The sequence below is a fragment of the Otolemur garnettii genome, unplaced genomic scaffold, assembly GCF_000181295.1.
Source record: "Otolemur garnettii isolate 467f Iridium unplaced genomic scaffold, OtoGar3 scaffold00009, whole genome shotgun sequence".
In the NCBI taxonomy this organism is placed as follows: domain Eukaryota; kingdom Metazoa; phylum Chordata; class Mammalia; order Primates; family Galagidae; genus Otolemur; species Otolemur garnettii.
In genome coordinates this window covers 32,308,708-32,324,129 of record NW_003852404.1, presented here as the reverse complement: position 1 = coordinate 32,324,129, position 15,422 = coordinate 32,308,708, and the positions used below count along the sequence as shown (strand labels likewise).

Genomic DNA, 15,422 nt, shown 5'->3' with positions numbered 1-15,422 from the left:
AAAGTTTCCTTGAAAACAATGCAACTGCTATTAATAATCACTTCATAGGTAATATTGAATTTATGGTTCAATAAATTAATGATTAGGACAAAAACATGCCTACACAAAGACAGAGGTAACGTAAATTAAGAATATGTGAAGTCAAGATAGCATTTAAATGGAGCACTTTGTTATTTAAATTATCCAAGACAGTTGTAATAAAATTTGTGTAAAATGTGTTATGATTTTATTTTGTGTCTTTTTTTTAAGTCCAAAGAGGATTCTAAATTTGAAAATCAAAATTTTCAATTATTGGGCTTATCTAAAATGAGATACACTTTGGTCTGTTAACCCTGTTTAGCAATAGGCTTTGTGACCCATGATCAGTGTAGCCATGGGAAAACTGAGTTGTTGCTGTTGCCATCACTAAAATTCAGTAAACTAAAGGTAGCCATGGTGTGTGAATCTGTAAGTGTAGCCCCTTTGAAATCATTATGTTCCGTTAAAATGTCATTTATTTGTTGCTTCTCTTTGTTCATTAACTCAGAAAATTCCTCTTCCTATAGCAATATATCAGGTTTGAGACACCGAGCAATCTTAGACGGCATTCTAATTTATAGCTGTGAAGTTGTCATGCACAGACAGTAGTAGGTGGGCAGTAGGGTTACTGTGGTGGTTACCTGCTCCAACGACTTTGTCAATGGATATGTTGGTGGCATCCAATTCCTTGGCAAACTCATGAACTGCTTGGGTAGGGTCTTCATATGTATGTGGGTCAACGTAAGTCCTGAGACCTGGAAGTTTTACTGTGTAAGAAAAGAAAGGCATGACATTAGCTGTATTTCTAAAAACTTTTCTGAGCAAATTTTATGATAACATTATTGGTTAAAAACATGTCCCCACATCTGTAAGGTGCACAACTTTTAGTTGATTCTGTGGTATCATAGAAACTGGCAGACACTGGACTAAGTGTTGAGAAATTTAAGAAAGGAGGTTCTCATGATGAAACACAAGAAAGAAACACAGAGAATAATTTTCTCTGCAAAAACACTATAAAGAAAATGGACATATAGGAAAAGGGATTTTTGAGAAGATAGTTCAGAGTTGAGTAGGCCTGGTGATTATTACTGGCAGCACTAATGAGTCAATACGATGGTGTTATTGACTATTCATGATTCTACAAACAACACAGTGACCAAATTTCAATCATAATGCAGTATCTGACAATAAGTCCAAGTATAAATAAAATACATATAAAGTTAGATAATTACTGTGATTATAGATAAAGGAGATAAAATGGTATATCTTCGGTCTGATGTTTTATTACTTTTATTAATATTCATAAACAAAATCCCTATATGCAAAATATGTATATATTGCATATTATATACACACTTCAAAACAGTATAAATGAACTGAAATCTTGTTGTATAGCTTTCTAATAAAATTGAATCAGGTTCGGAACTTAGCTCTTAGCACCATTATTAAACTCATCTACCGTATATGTAATTTGTTAACTATGAATCTCCATAACATATTTATTTATTGAACTATTGTGAAGGTGAAAATTTTAATCATATTCTGTAATTCAAATATCACAGGAAAAACATACAAGAAATCTTTTGCATTTGATTTTATATTAATGAAATCGCTAACATTTTGAAAAATAACTCACATTAAAAACAAATTGCAACTTTCAGAAAGCTATCTTTCTCTGAAAGAAACTGAATTTTTATAAGATTTATTAAAGTAGAAAAATATGCTTTAACATGAAAGAAAATTACAGGTTAACGCCCACAGTATATATACTAATATCACTGATTTTGCTTGTAATTTGCGTAACACTGATAGCCTGGATGTAGTATGCGCTATAGATGCTCAGTAACATATCTTTTCCGTCACTGCATTAAATTATTGAGGGAAGTTTCTCTAACCTAACAAATAAAACCAGACATTGCCATTTCCTATATTATGTCAGAAAGATTTCTTCAAGTTCATTTTGTAGTTTGCACACATATTAAATGGGTGTAGAGATTGGAGATGCCAGCAGTTTTCGAAAACAATCAACACCATGAACACATGGCTGAATCCAGGATTCCAGAGTCTGGGTTAACAAGTGTTCAGTTCATTGAACTAAAAGGCAAATTCATGAATCTCGTGGTCACAGTACATTATAATTCCTGTTCCTGTGATGTTTTCATAGCAGTTTTGAGTAAAGAAACACGGGCATAAGAATAAATGAGTATTTAAAAAAATAAGAACAGTGACTGAGAGAGGGAGGGGAGGTTAAAAACTCTATTTTCCTCAACTACTTCTTGGGTAACATTGACGCAGCGTAACAGCAGTGGTGGGGGGAGAGGGTGCAAATGGAGAATGTGGAGGAAAGGCTAATATCTCTCCTGCTTCTGCCCGCTGGCCACTAATGCCGAGGGGCAGGAGTTCCTCAGGCTGAGATGGTATGTGGATAATTTGAAAAGACACCACTATCTCGGAAGTTAGCATTCATAAAAATGGAAAAAAAAGAAATGAAATGAAAAAATATGAAATGAAAAAAAATTCATGCCCTGGCCCTTGCTTTGGGTAAACTCTAAGTCAAGTAGCTTTTGAAGTGAGAGCTGCACTTTTAGAGTTTTTCTATCTTGGATATATCAGCAAAAAAGGACAAGTTAGGCCCATGAGAGAGAAAGTTCTAGAAAACTTGCTATTCAGGGGCCTAGCGTGAGAGCCTGTTCCATAATCCACACTCTATAAAGGATAGAGAATATTGATCTAATTAGTAGTTTCTTTGTTAAAAATGTTTATTTATAATTATCAACATCATTGAGGTTTGCTAGTGATAGGATTTAGGCTCAGAAATGTCTAGTCCTTTTGAGCTCACAGATCAGTGAGCATTATTCCTTTGCTATAGAAACATAATTCCTTCCTAAAAACACAAATAGCAGAGTCATCCACTGATATAGTAGCCTACTATATTTTATTATTATGCTAAAATGATTCCTAACATTATCAACATTAAAACATTTTACCCTTAAAACAAGAAATAGATTAAGGAAGTCTACCCTGTATTTCTTGCTTTATAATAAAGAAAACTGCTAAAGTAAATAACCATAGAGTTACTAAAATATGTTAGGAGTTTAGCCTTGTTGGTAATATTTTATTTTAGACAATTTAGTTACATTTTAATGAAGACTCATACCAGATTGAGGCTGTGATATATAATTTTCCAGTTTTGATTTGCCTATACTTAGTAAAGAAATCTAGTGATTCTTTTTAAGAAAAAAAAAGAGACTTTTTAAACATAAGGTAAAATTGATTATTATTTTTTTTTGATAAACAATTACAAATGTTTCAGCTACCTAGCTACCTTAAGAAAATCAATTTGGGGAGATTTATTGTCATCAGAGTTTACAAAGATTATAAAATGAGTTGTTTGGAACAATGTCTCAAATATTGTAAATAAGCACTAGTTTTCAAAAGCCTTGAAAGTGAGCTTTACCATTACCCTTCAGTACCACTAAGCCCTAGGGGATATGTGCATTATTAAATAATCTGAAAATTAAAAATCATCCCCAAATAAAAATCAAATCAATCATTCTCATTCCTCATAATTAAAATAAGATAAATTGCTTTTCCATTCACAGGACATTTTGGGGAAAAAATTACAAATATAAACACCACCCCCACCTCCAGTAAAATGGTCTGTTCACTGTGGGAGCTTTGGCTGCTGCTATTTAACTGCTGACCCCAGAGGTTCCGGGAATCAGGTGATTCAGACTGCAAGGCACATAATCCCTTTGCACCAATAATTAAGGGCAACATACAGAGTAACTGGGCTCTGTCATGAAAACCAGATAATAAACACATGCACACGTGTTAAGCTGCACTACTTTACAGCTCGTTCTGTGCAAACACAATAATTTACATTTCCATTTTACCAGCATGAGTTGCCCTAAGAATAGCAAAAAGTAAAAAGGCCCAGCCAGAAAGGGCAAGGGGACAGGATCTTAGGAGGTGAAACACATTTCTTTCCTTTTGAAGCAATATTATAGGATTTGTAACAAGGCTGGAGGGAATAGTTCATAGCTGGAGCTTTTTAAAGTAATACCAAATAAATGCTCTGAAATAAACCAGCTGTAGTATTAAGGGGCAGAAAGTTTATGACTTACATATAAGTTACTTTATGTCTTTGCAGCTAGGATAAAATGCATTTCTTTTTTGTTTGTCTATGATAACAACATTATACACTTGAAATAAAAATAATAAAAATTAATGTCTCAACATACTTCATCATAAAAGCCAACAGCAAAACAGACTAGGATGATACAGGAATTTGCTTGCAAAAATTTATCAAAGCTCCAAATTAGTAAGACTTATATAGTAATTCCCACAGAAATCCAGTCAGTGTGGTCTTGCATTAAAGACAATAATTGTGGCAGTAGTTCGACTCAGACTATGAGCAACTTTATCCAAAAGAATGTCTTTGTGCTGACTAATTTATGCATGGATATTGTAACATCAGTATTTCCTGGTCCTCTGAAAAAAAAGGTAGTCAAATCTTCTGTAACTTGTTCATGCATTCTTTTTAGACTTTGAGTCAGTCTCCAAAGTAGTCTGCACTGCTGTGATATTGACATTAGGAAGGTAGCCCTTTGGCTTTTTTGTGAATTATCTTGTATTCACTCTACAATGAAATGAACAAAATGATGCTTCTACAAACTCTTGTTCTGTTTCTATCTCACATGAATTTAAATTTTGGAAGACATTCGTATATATAATGATATATTTAGTATTTCAAAATACTAAGGGGGCAAAAGTCATCTGTTACAGGAATGAGACGGATGGATTGACTGATGCTGAAGTCAGGGTTTTTACTGTTCCCATTACCAGAGTAGTGTATACTGTACTTGGTATGGGAGTTTTTCTTCCTTACCCCCAAGGGAATTATTCCAGGAATGGACACTTATTTTTCAAGCTACTGTATGTTCCATGCATGTTTTGAGTTATAACTAATGGTGTATTCTTAGATGGCAATCTAATGACTGATAAAAAATATCATGCTGTTTTGAAAATAACTTTTGAAGGCAATGATGAATGTGGAAGGAAGTAATGCTTACAACACTACATTGGTTATATTGAGATTATTTTAGAGCACATGAGCAAAGTTACAGCCTGGGCGTTAATTTCCATGAGAACAGTGTTCTTTTTAAGGTCACTGATAAGTAATTGCCTCACTAAACTGAACTATAGTTTGGAAAAGCAAAACACCTAAGACGATTTGTTACACCAGGATTCAAAGGAATTGTCTCTTTGTTAGTTATAAATACTTTGTTTCTTAAAAGTGTATTTCTTTTTAAAAAACATTTTACAAAGACTAAATTAAAATATAGTGGGAACATTCCGTCTTTACTACTAGTAAGATATCATGTAACTTCAAAATAAATAGTTTATTCAAAAGGCTCTTTCTTGGTTGGTTGACAAAATGGAGTAAGGCACTTCACATAAACAGAGGTTGTTTATATTTATTTGGAAGTTAGGAATGAGAAAAATCTCCTATTTAGATTTTTAGCAAAAGACCTATATCACAGACATTGAGGATACGCTTTGCTTTTCATCCGGGCATCAAACATACTCAGTTTTTCCATTAAGATACTTTTGGATTCTCTTTGTCAGGGTGTGGGGAGGTTCTCCAATTTGAAACCAACCACTGCTAAAACTGAACGGGTAACAAAGAAAACCCAACAAAGGAAGTTTAGAGACTTACAGTGCCCATTCCCAAAGTGAAGTCGTTTTTCATCTGCACCATGTTTTGATTTGTTATAGCCACAGAACCTAGAAGTAAGTCGGGGGAAGAGAATATGTAAGGAGAATATAAGAAAAACAATTGTCTATCTTCACAATGTGCCATGCAACACAAAATAAAAGATTTTCCTCAAGCAATTAAATGCTTTAGTGAAAGTTTAATGACTTCGTATTTTCTAAATCCTCCGTAGAAGCCTTTTCCTCTGGAGACCCTGGAAAGCTGCCTAATGAGATATGTAGAATTGCTTCCCTACTGTGCAGACCCCTCCAGTTCAGTTTTTATAATGGCCTTAGAATGTGTTTATAGTATTTTTTAACAACTACTGTTAGAAAGAATGAAGGGTAAAGTCACCATTGGTAATGATTAGTGCTGTGACGTGTTACCAAGGTTCTGGGTGAGAAAGTGTCAAGGAAATCTGGGGTTATTTGAAGAGTGAGGGGATAATTGGAAAAAGAAAGTAAAACCTAGGGGTAGGGTCAAAAGCAAGAAGAGAAGTGGTGTGTGTTAGAGAGTGGGGACAGGAGTTTCATGGAGAGCAGAAAATCAAAACTGAGGGTGGAGAAAAGAAGAGAGGGAGGGGAAAAAGGGCCCCAACGCAAGTGGTGGTGTTCTTACTTGTTAAGACACTTTAATGATCACACGCTTCAGATTTGAACAGTGATCAAGGGCAGCAGACCAAACAATTATGAAAATAAATAATAAAACAGACTGTGGCCTCACCTCCCGATCAACACATATATCACAACGGTGAGGAGAATGATGGCCACGGCCGCTGAAATGGCGATCATGACCACTTGGCTGCTCTCACCGGAGATGGAGAAAGCTGCAAGTTGAAGAGGAAAACGTGAGGATCCAGCGTTACCACCTCGTGACTGCCGGCTACATGGACGTGCTCACAAATTGAGTCACAGTATCCTGCTTGGTTGTCTGCTACTATGTACAAAGAATTCATTAGTTAGCATAAATACAAATAGACATTTCCCATAGCAATGCCTGAAATTTCTGCCTAATTAATACGATTGAATACTGTGTTTCTATGGCATTGATCAAACACCACTTGAATGCTTACTGAGTGAAATATCTAGAGCCGGTTTTCTCTGTCCTCATTGGCAAAAATCTCACTGGATGAACCAGAAGTTATCCAAGGCGCTTAGAGGGATGGTACAGATTCACCAGCATGAAATTATAAAAGCTTCTCCTTAACCTTGTTTTGCCTCCGATACGTGTTTTTGTTTAAAGAGATATGATATTCGTCTGTGGACCTCAACACATATAGACAACAAATGTTGATTCCCTGTACTTCCTACCTTTGCAAATGACTCCCTCCCTCATTCATGCACCAAGGTGAGGGGTTAGCAAAATTCAGCCCAGAATCCAAACCTAACCTGCATCAGTTTGGTGTATCGGACAAGCTTGGAATGGGTTTACATTTTTTAACAGTTGTAAAAAGTCAAAAGAGCAGGATTTTGTGATTTGGAAATTCTATGAATGTCAGACTACAGTGTCCATAAATGAAGTCTGATTGGAATACAGCCATAAACGTTCATTTGTGTGTTGTGTATGCCTAATGTTAGGCTATAATGGACAAGTTCAGTAGTAGTATACAGACGGTATGTACGCATAGCCTGAAATATTTATCGTCTGGCTCATTACACAAAGTTTATTGACTCTTGACTCTGTCCAATGCTTCTCAAACTTTAATGCACACACAAATCACTTGGGAATATTTTTGATCCAATCAATCTAGAGTGGGGAATCACATTGTATATATTTATGAGCTCCCAGGGGGTCCTGCTTGGGTCAATTCCAGACCCCCAACCTTTTGGAGAGCAAGGAACTAGACCACAGAAACAAAGTTACCCTGTCCTCTCCCTGTCCCAGTCATTCTACAGCTCCTTAATCACCAAATCTTCTTAAATATTCTAGCTTATTTCTTTTTCTTCTAGATTACCATTAGAAATTCCTAATTAGGCCCTGTTTGTATGCCTTTCCTATATTCTACCTTGCCACAAGATTCCTCCTTTAAGACCATGAACTTAACTATGGAATTCCTATGCATAAAATCTCTGCAGGTCTCTCCATCACTTTCCGGACAAAACTCAAATTCTATAGCAGAGCTTGTAAAGTCATTTAGAATCTATTCCCTGTCCAAGTCCCAGACTCATCTTCTACAAACTCCATAAGCATCCTAACCTCTAGATTTTCTAAAATCTTGAAACAGCCTTTTAAATATTTTATATGCTCATATTTACATATGTTGCTCCCGTGGTAAATGCTGATTGAATTCCTGGACAAATTGTGACTCAAAAGAAGAGAAGAGCAGAGAGTTCAACTATTAGAATATTAAAACCTCTCCCATGCCAAGATGGCATCTTCAACCTGATCAATTCAATGTTTGGCAAATCTCAAAAATACGTGGTTTCAGGAGTAAATGATGTAAGAAAGAAAAAAGAAAAAAAAAGCAGATAGGCCCTTAGAAGTTTCCTGTTAGAAACACCTGAACAAAAGAGCCCAGAGTGTGGCAGGACAGCATTCTCATAATATAAACTGTTGCAAGGGCTTTATTCTTTACTACCAGCAAATTACTGTTTATACTACTGTGGCAGTCGGGGGAGTGCTTGCTGCCGGGTACAGTGAGCAGACAGCCTCCAGCTGCTGCACCTTCACCATTCACCTCAGCCTTCAAGTGTAGGTCACATTCCCCCCCATGACTAAACGGGGGAGGGGCCCGTGTACCAGAGCCGGCCTTTCCTGTCCCGTGCAGGCTCTGAGCATGGGTGCATCTTACTGGCTTTGCCGAGACCCTCAGAGCTGCCTGGAGCTCTATGGCTCCTCCTCCCCAACTCTTCTGAAATTCCCTTCCGAGCTGACAGACCTACATCCCAGGAGCAGGCGCTGCTTGCCCACCTCTGCTCTGTCTCCCTGTACCCGTCACAGATATTTCCACTATCACACTCTTGTGTTGTAAATCCATCCTGTCTCTGCTTCGCACTGACATGTCCTTATCCATTGGCTTACAGATCAGGGAGGGAATAGTTTTTAAAGTGGCTACACTCAACGTTTCAAAAATATTCTGTAGCATACAATGATAACTCTATTGCTTTTAACTTCTTATGCCTTGATAATTTACAAAGAGCAACAAACTTTGAATTCAATAGTCATTTTGATTAGCCAGTTTATACAGTAAAGTTCAGTGGAATTCGGAGGGGAAATATGATAGGAGAAAGGAATTTTCTATTTTTTTTTTTGGAATTTTCTATTTCTTTTCTGTCAAAGATAAAATTCAAGTAAGACTTCTCTAGTGTCTGCTAACTCTAAACACTTCCTATAATCCCAGATACTATCTAAGGTGGATAAACAAATTGGAGATAAATATATATATATATATATATTTTTTTTTTTTTTTTTGAAACAGAGTTTCACTATGTTGCCCTTGGTAGAGTGACTTGGTGTCACAGCTCACAACAACCTCAAACTCTTGGGCTTAAGTGATTCTCTTGCCTCAGCCTTTCAAGTAGCTGGAACAACAGGCACCCACAACGATAGCTGGCCATTTTTTGGTTGCAGTTGTCATTGTTTAGCAGACCCAGGCCAGGCTCGAACCTGCCAACCTCGGTGTATGTGGCCGGTGCCCTACACACTGAGCTACAGGAGTCGAGTCGAAAATCGGATCATTTTTTATTGCTGAAATTAGCTAGGGACCAAATACTAAGGAAGAATATTTTGTTTTCTAATAATTTAACATGATTTGTTGCTAAAATTTAATTTCTATGACACTTCTTAGAAATTCAGTTTGAATTTGTTTTCCCACAAGCAAACTGCCCTCTTTATTTCTATTCACTTCCCATTTTACTCCATCTTACACTCACTTTCTCCTCCCAGAGTAGAGTTTGGGAGCTCATCTCAAGGATCAGAATGCCTGGGTTTATACTCATTTGTTATAGGACAAAATTTGTGTGAGAATTAAATGCGTTAATACAAGTAAAACACTTGCTCAATATTCAAAGTACTCAAAAAAATGTTACATATTCCTATTAAATCATTTCCTTAGTAAAAAACTTGCAAAAGTACTGTTTTCTATAAAATTATGTATAAATGTCTAATTTTATATATAATTTTCTCTAATAATGATTCCATTCTACCTTTATCAGGCTTCTACATGTCCCCTAATTATAGGCCCCAAGAGATGAAAGCTGCCACACACTCATTCTTTAAAAACAGCATTAAGGAAGGGTGGGGCGTCTGTGAGCGCTCAGTTAATTGTCCCTGGGGTTTGGCTCCTTGGATAGTAATATTCAATGGAATCTCCTGGTTCTAAAAGTCAGCTTTGTTCCACAGATTTTTATTCTTGTTATCTAAATTATGAAGAATTTATAAAAACACAATGCACACATATATGGTACCTACTAGTTTGGGTAATATGTTAAGCACTTCACAAATACCTAATTTAAGCAACATAGAAACATTACTGAGTTATGCAAGCGATCTTTCTAAATTTCCAGATGGTGTAATTGAGGCGTGGAGACGTAAAGTGACTTGTCAAGTTCACCTTAATAATGCCCACCAGCTCCAAAGTCCTGTTCTGAAAGCCCACATTCTACCTGGCTGTCCAGGGCACAAAGCACACGCCCCGGTTGGCTTCTGTCCAGAGGTCGACTGGACGGTCTCCGTTTCCTGCCATATTACTGCTTGTGCTTCTTGCACTGGAAGAAGCTGCCTTCACTCTAGGAAAATCCTTTTATTCTCTTGCACACCATGCTTTTTTAGCCTCCTTTTTTGTTTTTGGTTTTATGTGCAATAGCAGCACTGGACCAGGACTCCGAAATTTGAGGATTCTGGGTTCATTGCCACCAGGTATTAGAGGCAAATTTGGAAACGAACACATGAACTCTGCATGTTAGACCACCTACATGGTATAAAAGGAGACGGGAATATCTGAATACTTCATGTGATCCTGTTGGATCACATGGAATGCTTTAAATATGGTCACACAAATGCATGCATTCTCCACAGAATCAGACACATCACTTGCTAATGGTGTGACTTTGGAAAGCTTCCTTAACCTCTCTATGCCTCAGTTTCCTCATCTGTAAAATGAGGGTGATAATAAATGTAAAGTGCTCACATGTGAAAAGTAGGATAGTTTAAAGCCCTTGGGAAAATACATGCTCGCTGTGCCTTAACACCTTTCCTAGAAATTAACTTCAGGAAATTTTACCTAAATTCTAGCACATAATATGCTAGCGGTCCTACTAAGACATATGTATGTGTAGCATAAATGAGAGCTTTGAATGTAGTTCAAACAATTAAAACTAGAGGAAAAAGCAAACAGTTTAAGAAATCCAAAAGTGAGGTTTCTTTATTTCTTCATTACAAAAATAAAAACAAAAATACTTAAATGCTTTGAATTTTTAGGAATGTTAAACACATCATTTTGGCTTATAGGGTGAGGTTTGATTTTTGCCTTTTCCATCTAAAACAAAGGAGATTATTTTCTTATCTATCTTTAAATCCTGAAAGGATTCTGTGGTGAATCAGTAAGACTTCACTGAGTTTTTAATAAAATAAACTCTGCAACTGACAATGTTTTTGTATATGGAGAGAAAAAGAAAAAAAATCATATTGTAATTTTTATTTTCTTTTTCTCTTCTTTGTCTCATCAGCGGAAATATCACAAGTACAAAACTTACTTGGCAAAAGTTCCAAGAGCCTGAAGTTTTCAAATGAGATTTTTTTTATATTTCAGACATTAACGTCTTGATAGTTTATGCACAAATAAATGTAATATCTATGGTAAGTGGTAAGTCTTGAATTACATTAGAATTTTACAATTTGTTATTGAAAATTGTTTTTTGAAAATATCAGATAGGGTTAAATGCTCTTTAAGACCATGCAATATTAAATGGTTGTTCCAAGATATTCATCAACATAAAAAAATGGTTACCTAATAGTCATCTGACCCTCCTGCCTACTAAGATGCCTAATTTCTACCATAGGATACAATAAACATTTGCTTTTACTACTTCTGTGATCTGGGACCTTTCCTGGTAAATCAAATATAGATTTCTTTGATGCATTTAATTCAAATATTCATTGAAGAATTTCAAAATAGTTAATCTATAAACATTTGAAAAGAAGAATCTTTCTTTTAACCACTTAAAATTTGTAAGATCACTTAGAACTACTAATGTTAAGTTACAATTATATTTATTATTGGGTCACCTAAAGTGTATAATTTGTTTTAAGTCTTGTTCACTATAATTTCTGCAGTATTTTACGTTTTGTCGCTAATATCCTCAGAAGGCGGTTTCTCCATGCTTATTTCATCACACGAAGATTAAAGGAGGTCTCTATGGATAGAGTTATGTGGGAGAGGAAAGCAGCTGTCCTTTGAGTTGAACTGTCATGGTTGAGCTATGAGAAGATGATTTCTGAAAACACTGCATTCATAATATCTTGCAGAATTTACAGCTTCTTATTGTGAGCAGCATTTTTAATTGTCTGGGAAATAGACAACGTATTTCCATTATAGGAACCTCAGCAGTTTAAGGAGTTTTGGTCAATCTTGAACATTTCTGTTAAGTATTAAATTTGGGCACAAAAATATTAACATACCAGTAGCAAAACGATTTTATGCCAGGAACAAACTATTTAGACAATAGGAAATATTAGCATTAGGGGAAAATGGCAAATTTTAATAGACAGAGAGATTACAGGGATTCCTTTCAGTGGAGGGCTGAGTGTACACAGACTCTTCCTGGATCATCTCATTCTTAGTGGTAAGCATCTTTGGTCACCCTTCTAGGCTGCTTTACAACTGTGAATACTTGTTAAAAACTGATAGTAACATGTTTTATTTTTCCCATGACAATTAAAATAACATGAATTAGAGGTAAAACATGTTTATTCCCTGTAGAAAAGATGACTTCATTCATTACTTATTGCTCCCACTAAATATTAACCCATTGGGACATATCTGAAAATGTATTTAAGTATTTCCAGTTGCCAGAACTCACACCTACAAACACAAAAATATACATATATATGTATATTTGTGTGTGTACACATATGTTCTTCAACTTGTCCTTTGAAAGTGTTTGAACTTCTTGTAGACTGCTCATTAATTCATAAGTTAAATAAAATCTTCAGCTCTGTTTACGTTTTACTACAGACATGATTTTACCTTTTTGAAAACTGTATTGCAGTGAGGGCTTTTCAAATGTGAAGGAAATGCATTCGAAACAAAAGAAAGTTACTGGGAAAATGCTTGCCAGTTTTAGATCAATTTTAGCCAAATTTGGGATCAGACAAACAGGCTATCCAAACTGCGTGTGAATGGGAATAAAGTGGTAGAACACTTTAGAGAATCCTCATTCTCCAGGTGATACATGGCTGTTTATGTTAAGGATTAAGACAAAATTAAGATTCTCATGGATCATTTTTGTAGTTCATTGATACATACCATGAACCAGGGATATCTGAAATGACAGGCGCTGTGAGTGTATTAGTAATTTAGGACTAATAGGAACATTTCAGGCATTATTATAGGTTTGACTTGTAAGAGTGAAAGAAGCACACCCCAGGAATACAAATATGGCACACGGACACAGCGTTATACAAATTGCTAGATGTCCCAAGAAGTATGTCTTCAATGTATCACATTTGGTAAAAATTCAGAGAGAGTGATATAAACAACTAGACACCTTTTGCAATAGCCTCCCAACCTCTCCTCCACCCACCCCACCACACCACATTGAAATAATACATACAGTCTGGGCTGGTTTCAAACTCAAACTTGCGGCTGTTGGTTCCATAGCCAGCTGCTGTACGGGCTCGAATTTGGAATACATATGTAGTGTCAGGCTTGAGGCTACTAATGGTGACATTTGTGCCTCTTGCCCTCAAAATGGTATAGCTTGTCTCTTGTTCCTGCTTTGAGGTAAAAAGGAAAAAAAATGCATGTTAAAATCAAGTCATCACAAAGTTACCAAATGATAAACAGTGGTTCTTTTAGTATTTCACATAAAGCATCCAGCAGATTTCAAAAGTCATGCCAATAATTTTATTCTCTGAAGGCAATCAAGGCATTTTTAAAAGATGAAAATATTTATAGAAATTTCTAATTTGGATATTATGATTTATGCCCTACATATAAAACAGGAAAAGTCGATCTTCATTCTTACTAGTTAGTACATATAGGAGTGAAGATATGTTCCCTTCAAAGTCAAGGCTGAGCAAAAGCTTCAGTGTAATCCCAAGAATAAACTTAAGAAGATTAAAAAAAAACCCCTTTGAACTAAACCTAATAGGAACGTCTGAGTGATTCTCAAAACTGAAACATTTCTAACCATCTTCAAGATTAAACATAAAAAAGCAGGGCTTCCTGTGTAGCTCTATATTAGTTCTTTTCACCATAACTATGTTTACTCTGTATTTCTAGGTCACTGTGTTTCAGATCTCTTCAGATCAAACTCCAGAGTATTTCCCCCAAAATGATCACTTCTGTGAGACTGACATTGTATGTTAGGAGATTCATACTGTATAGTTAACAGTGATGTCTCTTTGTATCAAGCCTGCTTACTAAAATTGAATTTACACAGAACTGTGTTTTCTTCTAACATATGTGATGTTACTGAGGACCTGTGGGTAACATAATTTCAATTATGGAAGAACATCCCTGCACCTAGGGTGGGGCATGGTGTGACTAACCAAAAGTAGATACAGTATACTGAAACTCAGCCAACCCAAACTAGCTACAATGTACTGAAAACATGTCATACACTATGTACACTTTTTAGATAAGGATGCTGGTTATGTATTAGCTAGCATTTAAATTACCATATTAAATAATGGAAAAAGTAGAATGCATTTATTTTACATAATAATTGTTTTATTTGTTACAAATAAAACTGTTAACCACATTCCCAGAACCAGGGAATGGTTTAGTTCATCATCAATGAACTAAATAGCCAAGAAAGCTAAAACTTAGACTCTAGTGAAACAGTCAAAATATTGCACCATATATGTATTTTAAAATAATTTTAAATTTATGTATATGTGATATAACTATTTTTATAACTATATCTTCAAAATAATATGACATGTACATGTATAATTAAAAATTCTTACAGAATATTAATATAATTAACCATTTTTACCTGGATTGATTTATATAGCTTACAAATAATGATGTCTATTGTATTTTGTTGAGGGTGGTTGAAAAAAAAGTCAGAAAATTTGTTATGTTTGTAAAAGATGTAAATGTAGAAAACTGTAGTTTGTGATCAGTCTTACAAGTCTAAAAGTTGGGTAATTTTCCCAGTTCTGCCATCCAGTCTGAACTAAATGAGGGACATCATTAATTTCCTTTTGATTTTTTTTGCCTATAAACATGGATTCTTATCTTTGCCTGTTCTGTCTTGTTATACTTCTAAAAATAGAATATCATGATCACACGAGTATTTCTTTGACTTTACCACTTTACCGAGGATGACTGAAAGCTAGGAGATTGTTTATTCATTTATACTAATTTGGGCACAGAAAGTTTTAGCAAGAAACAGAAAGAAATCAAGTTTGCCTTGATTTCTTTCATTGACACTGAAACACCTTCTCCCCATAGAAGAGAGTATTAAAAAAAAAAAAA

The 15,422-nt window shown here is 35.4% G+C and overlaps 1 protein-coding gene across 3 annotated transcripts in view; it reads right to left on the bottom strand.

Annotated features, from left to right (window-relative positions):
* EPHA3 (EPH receptor A3) overlaps positions 1-15,422 on the bottom strand; it is a 335,385-nt gene that overhangs the window by 60,336 nt on the left and 259,627 nt on the right. For 2 of the 3 annotated variants that reach the window (XM_003783935.1, XM_012801561.1), the window contains exons 7-10: positions 13,549-13,711; positions 6,500-6,602; positions 5,741-5,808; positions 660-785 (exon numbers count right to left, since the gene is read on the bottom strand). In XM_003783935.1, the coding sequence (XP_003783983.1) occupies positions 660-785; positions 5,741-5,808; positions 6,500-6,602; positions 13,549-13,711 (460 nt within the window). The remainder of the gene's footprint in view (positions 1-659; positions 786-5,740; positions 5,809-6,499; positions 6,603-13,548; positions 13,712-15,422) is intronic. The other variant, XM_012801560.1, reaches the window with a different exon arrangement.